The sequence below is a fragment of the Orbicella faveolata genome, unplaced genomic scaffold, assembly GCF_042242905.1.
Source record: "Orbicella faveolata isolate gen_17 unplaced genomic scaffold, um_ofav_v1 contig_47, whole genome shotgun sequence".
NCBI lineage: Eukaryota > Metazoa > Cnidaria > Anthozoa > Scleractinia > Merulinidae > Orbicella > Orbicella faveolata.
The window spans coordinates 13,917,501-13,935,304 of NW_028301577.1; the positions used below are offsets into that span (position 1 = coordinate 13,917,501).

The 17,804-nt window shown below is 37.9% G+C and overlaps 1 protein-coding gene across 1 annotated transcript in view; it reads right to left on the minus strand.

Annotated features, from left to right (window-relative positions):
- Nucleotides 1-1,441: 1,441 nt before the first annotated feature.
- Nucleotides 1,442-17,804, minus strand: part of LOC110054290 (clathrin heavy chain 1-like) — a 47,868-nt gene continuing 31,505 nt past the window's right edge. Inside the window, exons 17-32 of the mRNA XM_020760669.2 lie at nucleotides 16,077-16,169; nucleotides 15,690-15,815; nucleotides 14,759-15,024; nucleotides 12,620-12,731; nucleotides 12,227-12,349; nucleotides 11,239-11,384; nucleotides 10,329-10,512; nucleotides 9,689-9,881; nucleotides 6,241-6,398; nucleotides 5,908-6,072; nucleotides 5,394-5,669; nucleotides 4,531-4,812; nucleotides 4,099-4,380; nucleotides 3,246-3,467; nucleotides 2,108-2,183; nucleotides 1,442-1,867 (exon numbers count right to left, since the gene is read on the minus strand). Of these exons, the coding sequence (XP_020616328.1) occupies nucleotides 1,746-1,867; nucleotides 2,108-2,183; nucleotides 3,246-3,467; nucleotides 4,099-4,380; nucleotides 4,531-4,812; nucleotides 5,394-5,669; nucleotides 5,908-6,072; nucleotides 6,241-6,398; nucleotides 9,689-9,881; nucleotides 10,329-10,512; nucleotides 11,239-11,384; nucleotides 12,227-12,349; nucleotides 12,620-12,731; nucleotides 14,759-15,024; nucleotides 15,690-15,815; nucleotides 16,077-16,169 (2,826 nt within the window). The 3' untranslated portion in view covers nucleotides 1,442-1,745. The remainder of the gene's footprint in view (nucleotides 1,868-2,107; nucleotides 2,184-3,245; nucleotides 3,468-4,098; nucleotides 4,381-4,530; nucleotides 4,813-5,393; nucleotides 5,670-5,907; nucleotides 6,073-6,240; nucleotides 6,399-9,688; nucleotides 9,882-10,328; nucleotides 10,513-11,238; nucleotides 11,385-12,226; nucleotides 12,350-12,619; nucleotides 12,732-14,758; nucleotides 15,025-15,689; nucleotides 15,816-16,076; nucleotides 16,170-17,804) is intronic.

Consider the following 17,804-nt stretch of genomic DNA (forward strand, 5'->3'; position numbering starts at 1 on the left):
CAAACTTTTGCCTCATTGGTATATTATGACAGCAGAGACACTTACCCCATGATTTAACATTTTATTCATGTAAAAAGTTAATTTCGAAAAAAAATCTGGTTTCCCATTGGAACAATTCCGTCTCTTGTACTACCCAGCAATACGATGTTACAACACCTTATTATGTAATTTCCGCTCTATTATCTGTGAAGTGGTCGCTTATGGGAGGTTAAAAACTAAAGGAAATTTCAAACTTTTAGCTCTAAAAGTGGTCGCGGTCGCTTACGAGAAGTGGTCGCCTACAAGAGGTTCCAAATATAGTGATTTGACCTGGAAACTTCTGGTATTTTGGAAAACTGGTCGCTTACGAGAGGTGGTCGCAACTGGAGGTTCGACTGTAGTTAAATAAAAAATATTCCACCCTTGTGACTTCAAATTCAACATTTCAACTACACTTTCCCCATTCTCGTCTACCAACAAATTTCCTACCATAACACGCAACCTAGTTACACTTACAAAAGCGTCTTGCCGGGAAATTGCTTCGCTCAACCCCACTTTAGTAATTAGTTTTGCATTTTAGTTGGCAACTTTTTCTCCGAAAAATGTAACCGGTCTAGATGCCGGTCTAGATGGGAAAATCTAGACCGCTTTCAACATTGATTTCAGCCAATCAAATTCGCAAATTCGGTAGTTCCCAGTCTTTGTGAGACACAGCCATATAATAATATGAATTAATAACAGATTCTCCACATCCTAATTAAAATAAACTTCAGCATATTTTCACTTCCAATATATTTGCGAAAAGCGAAACAATTCGATTTCACACGATCTGACCCTTGTTGAAAATTCATTTTGTTTGTTCATTTGTTTGCCCATTCTAAGATAGTGCACATTGTATGCACGTTTTTAATCGGCTCAATATGATGTGCAAATTTCTCAAACGTTAGAGTTCCATTCAGTTTTTTCAGAACTTAGTTTGCTCAGCATCTATTTGGTTAAATGAATTAATATTCATTCATGCAACACTACCTGACAACGAAACAATTCGATTTGACTAGATCTGGTCAGATCAGACCGTCATTGAAAATTAATTTTTTGGCCCGTTTGCTTATTCTCGAGTACTGCACATTGTATCCAAGTTTTTAATCGGCTCATTGTGATGTACAAATTTCTCAAATGTTAAGGTTCAATTTAGTGTTTTTGAGAACTCACTTTGCACAGCGTCTCTTAACTTTCATTCATGCAAAAATAACTGGCAAAGAATCTCCGACATCCTAAATAAAATAAACAAAAACACCCTTCACAGGAGTCTTATTAGGAACGCAAAGAATGGTTACACAAGAATATCTCACACAGAAATTCACACTATACCCTCGTGTCCACGTGACCAAAGTCACGTGGACACGAGGCATAAACAGCTCCTTCTCGGTGATATCTTTACCACAAATAAGTGAAAACGTCGCAGTGATATGAATGGCCTTTATTACCCATACACACATACGTAAGTTTGATATACACAGAGTGAAATCAAACCCAAAAACTCTTCTTAGAAGTCAAGTAAAAGCATACAGGCAATCATTGCACCATTTACTAATTCTACAATTAACTGTTTTATACGACTACTGGATGGCTCCTTCTCAGTCTTACATGAATTCGAAATTTTAAGTTACTTACTGCAAGCAATTGGCCGACGAGAATATAAAAAATGCCTTAGAAATATAGGGCCTAGCTATTTTTGTTTGATACTAATTGTTTATTTAGTCTTGTCACATGTAGCCCGGGGGCATCTGATACCCTGGGGGGTACTGTTGGGCTGGTGGCATGCCTGGTACCACAGGTATGTTAGGTACCATGCTTGGTCCTGCTGTTATCATCAACTGGTCAGCACCTGGAAAAAACGGAAATTAGTCACGCTTTTGCTCAGACTGTAGCCAAACCCGTTACAGATTGACGTCATTAGTCCTTCAAGTAGCGGGACTTGGCTGCAGAGTCTTATCAAATCCAAATGACATTTATCACTTTTCAATGATGTCTCCCCGCGTAAGACTCAATTGTCCAATACCTAGAGTACGAGTAAGCCAGAGTACATCAAGCGTAAGGAAAAAAGCTACACTATTTAGTTCCGTACCGAACACAATTGGTTGGTCTTGCTTGCTCTCTTCTTGATCTTTCCGCTCTGCTTCAGAGACAGCTAGTTTGTTGACCTGATGAGAACAAAGCTTTGTGTCTTAATCAAGCTGTCTAGTGTAGATAAACAGACTTAAAAATACACGACAATAGTTTAACAAACTTGAATAAGGGTTAGTAATGTGCTTTCCTCACATCCTGGAGATAAATGCAAGTCTGTTACGAGTCTTTATAAGAAGTCCTCTTCTGCTGCTTGTCACCATAATTTTTGGAGAGCGAAATAGACTTTTTTACGGTATTGAATCGGAAGGATAGCAACAGAATCTCGGAGGCGCAAACTGTTTGGAATAGCTACTTCTTAGTGAAAACAACAGACACTTCGCCTCCCGCATCCACGAACATATCGACTCAGACAAGCATTCCCATACACCGTAAAATCCCGTATACAACCACCTTTGTTGCATACCAAATAGTCTTAAATTTGCTGACAAACTGACTAGAGCTTGCAACGACTACGCACTACAAATGTAGCAATGGCCGCCATTACTCGAAAACAATCATGCGAAATACTAATACCCAGACAACCTCTCAGACTACTCGTGCTCCAAAAGCTCTGTCACGTGACATCACGTCCTCAAACTGACTCAAGATTTTACCATCTTATTGGACAAAAATCAAGGAAGCCATGCACATCCTTTGGGAACAACCTCCTTTAAATTCCCAAGTTAAACATCTTAATTTATCCCTTTCATACTAATTAGTTTGTGTTTTTTTTAGTGATATATTTTCGCTTTTTTCTGTTTCGCGCCTCAATCCTCAATTATTCTCATTTTTATCACACTGTTTAGCTATTTATAACTCATTTTCAATTCGTATTCGTGTAAAACTGACGATGGATAATGTTTCATTCGAAACATGTCTTGTCAATATAAGTTATGAATAACTTCAATGTAAAGAAAATGTAACGCGTCCAAATGAAAAAAAAACCCCGTTTGGTTATGAGTTAAGCTTGTTTATTAAAAGGGACGCTGAGAAAATTAGGAAAGTAATACCGGACGTCCTTGATTAGGACTCTAGAGTTCATTGGGTTTTTGTTATCTACTCGGTGAACTGTAGATTAACATGACTTAAGACAGTACCTTGTCTATGTACTCCTTGAGGACCTGTACCATATAGGGCATGGCAAAATCGAGAAGATTGTGTCTCCATGCAAGCTCTAGCACCACATCAGGGCTGAGCAGATCATAGCACATGAACAGGCAGGCGGCAAAGCACTCATTGTTGCCTATTTCCAGGAACCAGTGGATAAGATCTTCTGCTGTAGCACAGTTACGCGACTCGGCCGCGTATAACATGGCGTCCTGTAAGATAATGACGTGGATTAGTTATCAGTCAACGTAGTAACTTCATTGATTAACAAAGCTATTCTCTTTACTGCATGACTGACAGCAAGAATCTGGGAAAATAGTGTAGTGTGATTAGTGTCTGCTGCAACAACCAAAACACATCCATATCCAGATCTTTCTCACAGAAAACAACAGCCCTTGTGCATGTTAAAAAATGCATATTCATCTCAAAGGTAGTTCATTGTTTGGACGACGTATATAGTGGTTTTTTTTTTTTTTTTGGAAACAAGGAACGGGATTTATGCATTATAAAGTATGGGGTTGTCACACCGCTTTTGGTCCAAATTTTAAGCGGAGGTCCCGGTCTCTCCAGGATTTAGCAAAAGCTCTTGGGCATTTATTTAACAAGGGTCACTACTTTCCTTTTCTTTTAAACGTGCAGAATCCGCAGTGAAACCTACGCAGTCAGATTTCTGGCGATGTAGTCACAAGTTTGGGAGTTTAGTCTCGAAGTCTTCGGATCAGTTAACGTGGCAAGTGACCGAAGGCTTTAGGGTCGTGAGAGTTACCAATTAGCACTTGGTAGTTTCTACTAACTCGCACACGCACACCCGCAAAAAGAGAAAGGATTTTCAAAATAGCACACCTTGAAAAGTTTGTCCCTTTTACAGAGCTCCACAGACTGTTGCCAGCGGTTGTTGCCTTTGTAAAGATAAGCCGCTATACGGCGGAACTCGATGAGCTCGTGCTTTTCCAGCCGCTGGGCCAGCGCAATGTTGTCAAAATTATCAAAAGCGTCAATAGACGCACGGAGGCCATTGTAGTCTTCCTCCTCAATAAGCAAATCATTCAAAGCTTCATTTATGGCCTTGTTGTTGTGACTTTGAACCGATCGTAGATACGGCTTCACAAGTGGCAGATGGTTCACCTGAAAATAACAAGCAATGAAACTAAGCAAAGCACTGTCACTTGGGAAAATAGTAGTTTGAAAATTTGGTGGTACATCAGCACAAACTCACGTTGTTTGTGTCAATGTAAAATACAGCTTCTATTGAAACGTGCCTGACAGTTCACATACCTTTTTGAAGAAATTAACAGCGCGAGTGTGGTCCATGCGAGGAGTGAGAACCATAAGGAGATCATTGATCAACATTGGCCTGAAATCCAAGTAGAACTGCAGTGATTTATAGTACAGTTCAATATTAGCCACTTTGCAGATGACGTCTTTGAACAGCGCCTCTTTCCATGCCACTGTAGGGTGAGTCATCATCGTTTGTACAGCATTGTCATACTCCTCGTATTTCTCGTACAGAAACACCAGCTCTGACCACAAGTGAGCTTGTTCTGCTGCGCGAAGAACCTGATAATCAAAGAAACAAAAAATAAAACACCGTAGCCGATATAAAGCTTGCCTCAGTCCAAAATCCTGATAATAATTACGAATTAAAATTAAGCGAGAAATTCGAAGGTAAATATATGTTACTGACCTAACGTGCGGTCTGCATTGTTCAATTTCTTTTTTCTATCAATTAAAGAGGCAGATAAATAAATGTGTACCGCGAACCATTATCAGTAAACACATTAAGAGCTTGTTGTCGTTTTCCAGGCTGATTCCGTGCAAGTTACTAAAACTGTCCCCCGCACATTAAAGAAAAAATATTTCTTCTTAACTTTTCTTTTCTGAAATGTTTTGAAAACGCAATTTTCCAAAAGTTATTCGTGAGCAGTCTATCTCGGCTACATTCGGACCGCTCTGGGAACTGATCAGAATGTCCAGAATCAGACCAGTTTGCCATTTCATCACAACGAGAAACAGAATAATCAAGGGGTACATTTCAAGCCGAGATAAAGGATAAGACAGGAAAGGCTTATGTCATTGGCTGCAGATACAAGACAAAACCAAACAGTACAACACAGTAATAAAACCAGCACTGCACTTACCTTTGGAATGTTAACCCTAGACCAGAAGAGTTCCAGATGTTCCCTCATCTTAGAAGGCTTGTATTTAGAATACAAGATCGCTAACTCAGTGAACATGCCCATGTGAGCTCGCTCAAGGCCCAGCGCGGCCTCCATCAGCGATATGAGTTCTTCAAAGTAGCCTTGATTCTGGTAGAAATTGATTAACTCTTCTAATTCGTCTGCATGGACCACGATATGAAGTCCGCACATTTGGGCCAAACGGAATTCTTCTCCTTCGACACATGCAAAACAAACCTGAAGGTAAAAAAGTACCAATGAAAAACAGGTTAAGTGGGATAAGGCTACACAGACTCCAAGAATACTTTGACTGTGGCAAAAGTAAGCCTACCACGAAAATTTACCATTTACTTGATATGACTTGATGTGACTATTTTGATCATCTGTGTAATTGAATTCGAGTAAATGAGAACCTAGCCTGGTTTTACAAGGTAAAAAGAAGCGTTCAGAAAGATGCAGGCTGTGTTTTATTCACCTCCTTCCATGTCTTGGTACTGTTAGCTTTCCTAGCACCGTCCACTGCCGCCTGGTATTCTCCTAAGTGAACTAAAGTTGAAGCTAGTTTCGCAAAGTTTGACACGTTATTATACAGAAGTTTGGCAGCGTCGTACATTTTTTCGTCAAAACATCGGTCGCCAACCTACAACAAAAAAGGAAAACGCTTTACAATGTTCACATAGAAAGGGCTAGCCTCTGATTGCTTTAACACATATTGAATAACACCTTTGAACAGCGACTGATGTTCACTGCAATCTGAAAGCAAGCTTGGAAGTAAAAGTTTGTTGTGGTAGGAATAAATATCACTAACCTGTTGAATTTGAGCATGGTTTGGTCCGGAAATAAATTCTTCGAGTTCAGCAAGACGATTTGTTTTAGCAAAGGCAAAGATAAGCTCCGTTTCTACAAATGAATCTCTGGACTTCTTCCGGGCCATCTGTAAGTAACGAACAACATCTTCGTAGTTTCCTGAAAACAAAACAGAAGCCTAATTGTATTTAATGCAGTTATGCCACTGATACTGTATCTCATAAAATTCAATGAATGAAAAATTCATTTTTTCTATAAACTATCACAAAAAGGCCTGTTTCAATATTCTTTTTTAAAGAAATCAGAGCCTAAGTATGAAATGAGTTTCACGTGTTTACATATTATGAGAATCAATCCTTATGATTGTTAAAGAGCCTATGAAGTAAAAAATAATTGCTGCTGATTTGAAAGGCTTTTCAAAGTAAAGAAGAATGGCGTTTTCCTTTTTGGAATACCTTTTTTCGTTTTAGAGATATTCACGTTTTTGTATTATAAGTGATGACGTCATAGGTGGTTCCACTGAAACAGTTCAACACTCAATCAAGAATATCCCTAGAAATATTAAAGCACTGTTCTTTAAACTTGGCACCAGAAATGTATATCACAAAAGAAACAAAATGACACCCGTCGTGCCGTTGCCATGACAACAGTTATGCCGCTGGTCCTGTTTTAATTAAAACTAACATTACCAGATTTTATCTTAAACAAGGATCATCCACTCCCAACAATCTAATGGGGAGAGTTAAGACAGTATGGGAATCATGTGTGTTCCGAGCAAGACCCTCTGTCCATTTTCAAAGGGTTGCAAATTTGGTATATTTGTTTTTTCACAGAAAGAGACTGGAGCCAGAAGAGTTGCCATGGCAACAACACAGAAGGTGTCATTCTGTTTCTTATGTGAAGCACATTTGTGGTGCCAAGTTTGAAGAACACTGCTCCAATATTTCTAGAGATATTCTTGAATTAGTGTTTGGTATCAGGTCGTTTCGCCCGAAGAAAAAGTCGATTCGCCCGGACCAAGAGTCGATTCGCCCGGACTAAGAGTCGATTCGTCCGGACTAATAAAATCCAGGTTAATCAAGTATGTTTTGTTGGCTTAACTTAATCAAACATATAGCATTTAACGTTTCCTAATCTTTGGCGCTGCCAGTAAATTGTTAAGTTCAATTTAGCGTTTATTGTAAACAAACGCTGCCCATGGATACATCTATTTTTCACGCCAGACACTTCGACTTATCACGCGTTTCTTGCAAACAAACTCTGTCCATAGATACGTTATTCGTATTCCCTTTTGTTGTTTGTAGTATATTTAACCGTCTTATTTTGGATATGTTTATCAGAACTTTTCACGATCACATTCTACCGTATTGCGTTATCGATTGCGATATGCAAATGTCTACTAAAAATGCAAGAAACCACGCTATGATTTAAGTAACGCCATATTTTATTGGATATGATTTAAAAATCCTATTTACATGATAGTATCCTAAGGTCGTAATACTAGCAATAATGATAAATATTGCATAAAACGTACAACAGTTTTTAAAGACATGTTTCGGCATGCTTATGCCATCTTCAGTTTAATAGAGTGACTAATGATACGTGACACAAGTTATATACTACAAAATATGAATAAATTATTTACAATATGCATTACAAAACAGTGGAAACGGAAATTACAGAGTTAAAAAGGTATTGAAGTGATGTAACTGTTTGTTAAGGTCAGGTTTGTTCTTACTAATATAAAAGGCTTCTTTAAGTTTAAGATCAATAGAGCTATTCGCTGAGTCTAAGATGCGAAAACAAGAAGGTGTGTACATGCCCCTGCATGAAGAAAATTGAGAAAGATGTTTAAAAATATGCGAGTTTTTATCGCTTACTGTATGTTCTTTAATCCTGGTAGAAAAATGGCGACTGGTTTCACCAATATAACAGGAATTACATCCCGCACAAGTAAATTGATAAACTACCATGGATTTTAGAGCATCAGGAGTACGATCTTTAAAACTGAACATATTCTTGATTTTGAAAGAAGTAAAAACTAATTTGATATTAAGATCCGTTTCACAAAAACGTTTAAGTAATTGCCGTAGTTTGAGTTCCGTTATTCTAGAGTACTGGCCGATAAAAGGAAGCTTAAAATAGCGTATATTGTTTTCATCATTAACGTTGCGGCTTTTTTGATCAGAAGGCTTGTTAAGATACCGGCAATTACTTAAACGTTTTTGTGAAACGGATCTTAATATCAAATTAGTTTTTACTTCTTTCAAAATCAAGAATATGTTCAGTTTTAAAGATCGTACTCCTGATGCTCTAAAATCCATGGTAGTTTATCAATTTACTTGTGCGGGATGTAATTCCTGTTATATTGGTGAAACCAGTCGCCATTTTTCTACCAGGATTAAAGAACATACAGTAAGCGATAAAAACTCGCATATTTTTAAACATCTTTCTCAATTTTCTTCATGCAGGGGCATGTACACACCTTGTTTTCGCATCTTAGACTCAGCGAATAGCTCTATTGATCTTAAACTTAAAGAAGCCTTTTATATTAGTAAGAACAAACCTGACCTTAACAAACAGTTACATCACTTCAATACCTTTTTAACTCTGTAATTTCCGTTTCCACTGTTTTGTAATGCATATTGTAAATAATTTATTCATATTTTGTAGTATATAACTTGTGTCACGTATCATTAGTCACTCTATTAAACTGAAGATGGCATAAGCATGCCGAAACATGTCTTTAAAAACTGTTGTACGTTTTATGCAATAGTATCCTAACCTATATGAACGATTCAGCTTATGTATACTACAGACGCCAAAAAGGGAAAACAAATAACGGATGTATCTATGGAAAGAGTTTGTTTGCAAGAAACGAAGTGTCAATTGGCGGCGTGATAAATAGATGTATCCATGGGCAGCGTTCGTTTACAATAAACGCGTGACAAATTGAACTCAACGGTTAACTGGCATCGCCAAAGATTAGGACACGTTAAATGCTTTATGTTTGATAAGTTAAGCCAACAAAACATAAGGATTATCCAGGATTTTATTAGTCCGGGCGAATCGACTCTTAGTCCGGGAGAATCGACCTTTTTTTTCGGGCGAATCGACTCTGAGATTGGGCGAAACGTCTTCGGGCGAATGGGCCATCGGGCGAAACGACCGCAATTCCAGTGTTTTACTGTTCAAGTGAAACCACCTATGACGTCATCACTTTCCTCATTTGCATAATACAAAAACGTAAATATCTCTAGAATGAAAAAAGATATTCCAAAAAGGGAAAGGCCAATCTTCTTTACTTTGAAAAGCCTTTCAAATAAGCAGCAATTATTTTTTACTTCATAGGCACTTTAATCAGTCTACACTCTGCAGAAAGCCACAGAGCTTCCCTGCCAAGGTTGCGTGCCCTCTTAAAAATATATACTTCTGAAAAATCATGATACCTTCTCTATTGGCTGCTTCCACAACCTCAGTGTATGCAGACGGATCATCGGCTTTAATAAAGCAATCAATAGCTTCTTTCACCATGTTCTTTTGTAACTGAGCTTTGGCCAACAAACTCCACACTGCCGCCTCATTACAACGCTCGGCAAACTCGTATGCCCGGTCCAAGTTTTGAACATTTTCTATCAACACCTACAGAACAGAGATACAAAATACTCAAGTTTAGATTTTACATTACATTTTTCTGGGGCTGCCATGCATTTAATTCCGGCAGAAAATAAATCATCCAGTCCTGTACTTTCAAATTTGGTTAGAATTAGTTCTCGATGTTGTACAAGAAAAATGAGCAGATTACATTTTATTGTATGGTTATAGCTAGACCATACATTAACAAAGCCCGCGTGTTTGTCAGAAGCTGAATGAAGCTACAAAGATAACATGACTGTAAAGTACCCTGTAAATAGTACAGTATTGATGCACAGTAACATGGGGATGTACTTCCTTTCCTTCCTGAGATGAATTTGTCAGACACATCTTAAAACATTAGGGAAATGTTGACAATCATGTGATCAGGTGACACAAGGTTTGACAAGATAAGGTGACTGACGACACAGTTCAATGTGTCCACCACTGTCATACCTGAATAGCAGATGTATTCACATCAAATTTCTTAAAGATGGCAAATGCTTCTTCATAAAGTTCACTGCCAATGGCAATACTAGCAATATCAGGCGCATCATAATTGTCCAAGCGAGTGATGTACTCCATGACACGTGTCCGATCGGCCTTGATAGCTGTCAAAATCAGCAAGTTCTGCAGATTTCTGGAAGAATATAAATTACGAACTTCAAGATAATGAAACAAAAAATGATTTTAAAGTTTTGTCAAAAATAATTTGCTGACACTGCCTGAGCTTTGCCCTCAATTTTCAAAGGATGTGCAGTTATATATTCATCCAACTCTGTTACAATAGCTGTTTTTATTAGCTACAAAGACTAGCAAAGGTGAACATCACAGGTGTTACTGCAATTAAAGCAACTGCAAATTAAACGCCAAAAAAGAAAGATTTCGGGGCTTCAAGACTTTTAGATTTGGGGACTTTATTTGACGCCCAGCAATCTCTTTTCAGGCGAAATTTGCAATTGCTTAAATTGCCATAATAACTGCTGAGATGGCCACATCTCATTCCAATTGTATTTCCACAGGCACATAATTCATTTTTAGAAATACAAAACCTTAAAACCAAATTTTAGTTTTACAATCAATCAGTCAGTCAGTCAGTCAGTCAATCAATCAGTCAATCAGTTAATCAGTCAGTCGGTCACTCAGTCAGTCATTCCTTCCGTCCGTCCGTCCCTCCGTCAAGTCTCTTTGAAACGCTGGCCACAAGGCTTCGCCCATCTTCACAGAGTACTCTAATTGTTTGGTGACCCCCAAAGAGAAATAACCATTTTCAGAGGTCTTCAGCCTCTGAATCATCATTTGTTGACTCTGAATCAACTTTTTTCCTTCAGACAACAACAAAGTAAACATGAATACACTATCGCACCTGTGGTCACTGAAAACTGAGTTTTCCAAGACAATCTTTTCTAGAAGTTCAATAAGTTCATTTGGAAGATCAGCGGTCATGAATGCCTTGACTGTACATGACACATCCTCAGGATCTTGAGTCTCTGAAAGTGCTGTTTGCACAACCTTTACAATCAAGAATAACAAGTAATTTCAACAAAGGTACAATATCACTTTATCCTTTCTTGCAACAATACCATAAACTTACGTAAAACTGGAGTAATCACAACTAAATGCTTCAAGACCTTTTACTAGGATTTCATATTGGATTATCAGAATCAAACTTTACAAGAATTGAACACAATGTAAACCATTCAATTAATCAGGATTTTTTACATAAGAGTTAAGCTCACATATTTACTATTTAAGTTGCTTTGTTGATTATCCTATTTTTCCAGTTGCATGTAGAACCTTTTTTTCAACATATAAAATATTTGCCTCAGCATCATAGTTTGTAGTGAAAACTAGCAAGAACTTTGCTAATTTGGCTAGCTCTCAAGCTATAAAATTCGCAGACAGACTCGTTCCAGAAACGCCCGACATTTTTGTATGACAAATGAACATACAAGACATGATTCTTTCCACAGCTTTCTCCATAAAACAAAGCATTCTGCAAATTATTATGTTCACAAAGAGCTATCACATGATTAGCAAGCCATTGCAATTCTCTTCCTCAGTTTCCCAACTGCAAGGAATGCCTGGAACCCTGACCCTTCCCCCTTTAACTTGGAAGCCCAAGTATAACAAGGAAATGAACTTTCAAAATATGGTACTAGTTTTCCATATGCTAAATCATAGAGGATTATCAAGTTGATTACATTTCTCCAGTTCCAGATCAACCTGCTTCAATCAGTTCACGTTTATCACTCCTAGGAATGATCTAGGGTTATTGTTATGCTAACGACTGTTCATCTCGAGCATTGAATGTTCAAAAATAATAATAATATAGAGTTTATAGCTCTGCACACCTGATCAATAAGCTGCCTGCGGAACTGGTTTGTTTCCAATAGTACTTCTGCCCAAAGATCTGGATCCCTCCGTCGAACAAGATATCTTGCCAGACTCTTGAACAGGGAGTTCTCATTACAAACCTTTGAAGTGGGAAGAAAATAGTTATAATATCTTACTGGAGATTTGTAAGCTGGGGGTGGTGGTGGTGGAGGGGGGGGGGGGGGGGGGGGCAAAGGTATTCCCCATAATGGACAATACAGGGAGACTATGCACAAAAGAAGCATTTTTTCCAAGCTGGAGATATATAAAAGGGTAAGGTTTTCATGAGCTGAAGTTTAGATCAAAAGACCTGGGTTTTTTACAGCTTGTAAACAACACAGCAAGCAAAACTGCAAGTGGAATGTCTGTACCTTGATTAGCTCAGCATCACACTGCCCTCTTTCGTAAGCTATGCAGGCCAAGTGTGGGTCTCTCTTTTCACAGTATTTACCAACCACTTTACTGTCGTAATAAGGATTTTCTCTGAAAGAATAACATTATTTTTAAGTTACAACAATGAACAATCTCCTGGAGAGTTGATAATACAACTTGCAGTAGGGCAATTGCAACACTTTCAGGTGCTTGATCTATATCTTCTCAGTCAAAATAAAACTAAGCAGCAAATGGAGATATAAAATCACAAAACATCTATGACAATTAAGATAAGAACACCATCACCATTATTATTTCCTTTGTTTAACCCATTGACGCCTGTGCCGGCCATAACCGGTCATAAAGAGCGTTGCCCTTTTTTCCTCTTCTGGCGTAATCACATTTGACCAAAATTAGCCTCACTAATACACAAGTTCTAAAGGAGGAAAAGATCTTTCCAATGATACCCAGATCAGAGTGATTGGGTCAATTGAGCGTGAAATATACACGAAAATGCTCAGAAATTTGAGTGAAAAACTGAAAGAAAAATTTCCCATAACTCTATGGTAAGAATTGCCTGTCTTAATGATGCTTTCTCAGGAATTCTTCAACTGGAAGCAAGCCCAGCAGAAGGTCAATCACTGCAGCAAAAAGATAGCAAAAGGAGAAAAGGAAAGGCGAAAAAAAATTTAAAAAATGAAAAGCCTAAAGACATAGGCCCCTTTTTCGTCCAGATTTCTGTGCATGCCCAAGCAAAAATGTTGTAAAAACGTGATGCTAGTGGAAAGAAAGGCATGCTGTCCTGTTGCAAATGCCTTTTTGAGTAGATTGCAGACATGGTTGACCACTCCCAAAAGTTTTTACTTCCTTTTTTGGGATGCAAATAGAATGCAAGACTTGTTTCATATCAAGCTATGCACTAAGAGCTACTAAATAAGCTATAGGTTAGGGGTATACCTAATTTAGTAGAAGGTTGATACATTTTTGAAGTCGTTCATTTTCATATTTTAAAGCAATTTCTCGCAAAAATGTCTACCTCATTCACAGCTGCTGATGTCAATTCTTAAATAAGCTGATCAGTGGCTTTCAAATGGCATATTGTACACAGGCAGTGTCGTCAGTTGCTGATTTGGGAAAACCTGCCATTCGCCTTGGGTTTTCAACGATTTCAAGTCAATCAAGGTCATCTATATCCTCAGACTTCTGTTCTCATAAACTAGATATACCATGCCAGCTTCAGTATATATATGTTATCTGCAAGCTGGGAGGTCTGTATAGTGAAAAACTGTGACCAAGGTCACAGCTTTTCACTACATGGACCGACCCTAAGCCAGCAAATAACATGTTTTTTTTTTTCTGGCACTTAACTGGTTTTACAGATTACAAATGGGTTTGTTTATGCAACTTTGTCAATGAATCGGCTTGCGCGCTGTCTGCTAACGATTTGTAAAAAACTCTTCGCAATGAGAAGTAACTCGGGTAGTAGACAAAGAAAGATGTATTAAAGAACAGATTTTTTTCGAACTACTTGATGTTAGTGGCATTTATTTCACCAGTTAAGTTCTCCAAAATTGTTTTTGCAGTGTGAAATTTCATGCGAAGTTTGAAGTTTTACTACAAAAACAACTTGTCAGTCGTTGCAGACTTTTCTACCATAAATTGAATAGAGAAGAAACTGGTTAAGTGTATTGCACACAAATTCTCCTAAATACAGCAACAGTCAGAGAGGTAAACTCGACTGAAATTGATTCAAATTTTACGGTGAGAGAAATACAGGATTACAGCACCAAGCTACAAACAACCAAGCAAACTCTCACAACTTCAAAACACTCAACTGAATTTATTTACAGTAACTTTCCTTGCCATGTTCAAGTGAACAGAGATAAGTTTGCATTGACTAATCGTCAATGAAGTGTAAAAAAGGCAAAAGATTGACGATTACCACTAACTTTTAGGAGCGAAATTTAGGAGCTGTAATCGCTACAGCAGGAAAAAAATCCGGCCCATGGGCCATATTGTAAAAAGCTGGACTGGTCACGAGTGCATGATTAGCCAATGAAATTCAAGGATTTAGGATTCTGGCCCTCTCAGATGCTTGAGGAAAAAAAATAAAAAGACCATATCATACATGTACCAACCTCAGAAATCTCTCAGGATTGTTGTTGGCATCAATATAAATCTTTGCCAGTGCATTATGGGTGGCTGGTTCTTCAGAACCATCATGTATCTTTGCTTCTAGCCAAGGCAACAATAGCTTGAGACGGTTTCTTTTTTCAACTTCTTCAACTAGTTCATCGGTTGAGAATTGGCCACGTACAGCCATCATGAGACTTTTGATGACATCTTCTGTGCAGTCCACATCCAACAAACCTCCTACAACCACAGGCAGACGTGAGGGATTCACCTGACAAAGAAAAACTTTGTAATCACTAAAATCCAATTTTAAATGCCATTTCTTCTTGACGTGTTACTTGTGAAAATTTGTTGCCAACATCTCCAAGTTGATTGATCAAACTCTTATTACTATCCATCAGGCAATATATAGTTTGTTGAATTATTCTTACATTTTGATTGGTCCTTACTTATGATCTATTGTAAGACAGACGCATAGATGACAGCATTAACCTTTTGTTGTTTCTTTATTCGTTCAGTAATAGAAGACATCAAAATATGGTAAGAAAAAGTATATAATTTTGTAATACATATGACTGGTTTTTAGCTTAGTTTATTAATGATTGTTAAGTCACACATATGCTGTGCCTGATCTTTTAATAAAGACTTTTCACTCATTCAACATCAGTGACCCACTCGCCTAACAGCTCCTGTGCCACTTTTTTTTCTTATTACATTTTGACATTAACTTACTGTGATCTATTACTGAACAGATGGACAACAACGTGGAATCTCTTTGTTAAATAAACATGGATTATTGACCATGTGTAAGGTCAGCCAGGTTTGAAAGGTCTTTTTTGCAGGTGCTTATGGACCAAGACAAAGTTAAGGTACATAAGCATGAAATGTAAGTAGCATAAAATACCTGATTCCAGAAAAACAATACATTCATCTTACCTTTTGAACGTAAATCTCAATGTACTTCTGAAGATTGTTTCGATATAAATACAAGACCAAGTCATGAACAAAGTCAAATCTGTCACAGACAATGATCAAAGGCAATTGGTCAGTCAGCTTGGCTTCCTAAAATGGAAATATAATATAAAAGGAAACAATTACATCAAAATATCTAAAAACTGCTGCAAGCAACATGATTCTGATCAAAGTATTACAGACGTGACAAAACCTTGTCATATACTCATATGCTTAATTAAATAAATTATTCATCCTTTCCTTTAAAACACAGTTATGAACAATATTGTAATGCTAGTAGTTGGAAATATTATAACACCAAGCTACTGAATACAGTTTGAAGAAGGAAACATCAAAAAAGAGTCACCTTACCTTGAGAAAGTTCTTAACTTTTTCTGGATCATAGCAGTTGCTTTCTCTACATATACGTTCTACCTCTTTAACTTGGCCTGTTTTGCAAGCAGCCTGCAACACAAAACAACACAAATGAGAAGTCATAAATTCAGTAATTAAACAGATAAAGAAAGAAGGATCATGAACTGTTATTGACTGCTGTCAAAATACCATAATTCCCTGTTTTATGGCATTTGACTACAGTCAGTGACAGTTCTTCAGTGGTGCCTGAGGAATCAATACTTTAAGCAATACCATATATTCATTACTTGAAATAATTAATGTATCTGATAAAAACCTACGGTGGCCTGTCAGGGACACCTCGATATTTTTCATTGTCACATAAAAAATTTTGCTTTGGTGACTTAATGAGCATAGCTTTCTTTTTTTGTCTTTCTTTGTCTCTTGACTGCGATTTTATTAATCATGATCCCGACTTACAACTTTCGATCACAACTAATAACTCTTGATCGCAACTTATAACTCATGATCATGACTTATAGCTCGCGATCACAACTTATAACTCGCAATTGCAACTTATAACTCGCAATTGCGACTTATAACTCTCGATCGCAACTTGTAACTCGGGACCGCAACTAATAACTCTCGATCGCGAGTTATAACTCTCGATCACGACTTGTAACTCTCAATCGTGACTTATAACTCGTGATCGCAACTTATAACTCGCGATTGCAACTTATAACTCTCGATCACAACTTTTAACTCGCGATCGCAACTAATAACCCTCGATTGTGACTTATAACTTGTGATCACAACTTATACCTAGCGATCGCAACTTATAACTCACAATCGCAACTTATAACTTGGGATCGTGACTTATAACTCTCGATCACAACTTATAACTCGCGATCGCAACTTATAACTCGCGATCGCAACTTAACTCTCAATCGCGACTTATAACTCGCGATCGCAACTTATAACTCTCTGATTGCAACTTATAACTTGCGATCACAACTTATAACTCACAATCGCAACTTATAACTCATGATCGCAACTTATAACTCTCGATCGCAACTTATAACTCGCGTTCGACTCTATCGATCGCGACTTATAGCTCTCAATTGCGAGTTAAAACTTTCGATTGCAACTTAATATATAGATTTAGGCCAGCCTAAAAGCATAGCTCCTGGGCTGGGTTGTTCAGAGCCCGAGTAAGCTAACCCAGGAAAAGGTAGAATTTTGATTTGAGTTTTCAACTTTGCAGTGAGGTTTTCTGTATATGGTTTGGCCTTCTGTTTTGAGTTTTAATAATCACCTTATACACAAAACAAGGCAGCAAAAAACATTTGTATAGAAGAAAAAGTTATAACTCAGTTAACTTTTAATCCTGGGTTAGCATTATCCGCCTTCTGAACAATCCTGCCCTGTTTTCAACAAGTTAACCTGACATGAGCCCGCAATCCAATCGAAAACCAGCACTTGGTCAGCGGTCAACTTCAAAAACCGCGCGACCTCAAGGAGCTGTAAACTTGAGTCCGCGATATGGTCACATGATACTGGTTAGCGGATACCTTGTTTTGACAGATGTCAATTGATCATAACATGGATGTCCAATATCAAAGAAGTTCACGGTAAAGCAAGGGTTCATATCTCTGTCAACCTATTATTTGAAGTATGGCCACCATGTTGCATGACTCCGTCGTCGTTGCCGTTGCCATCACGCGTACGCACCCACGAGCAATGCCA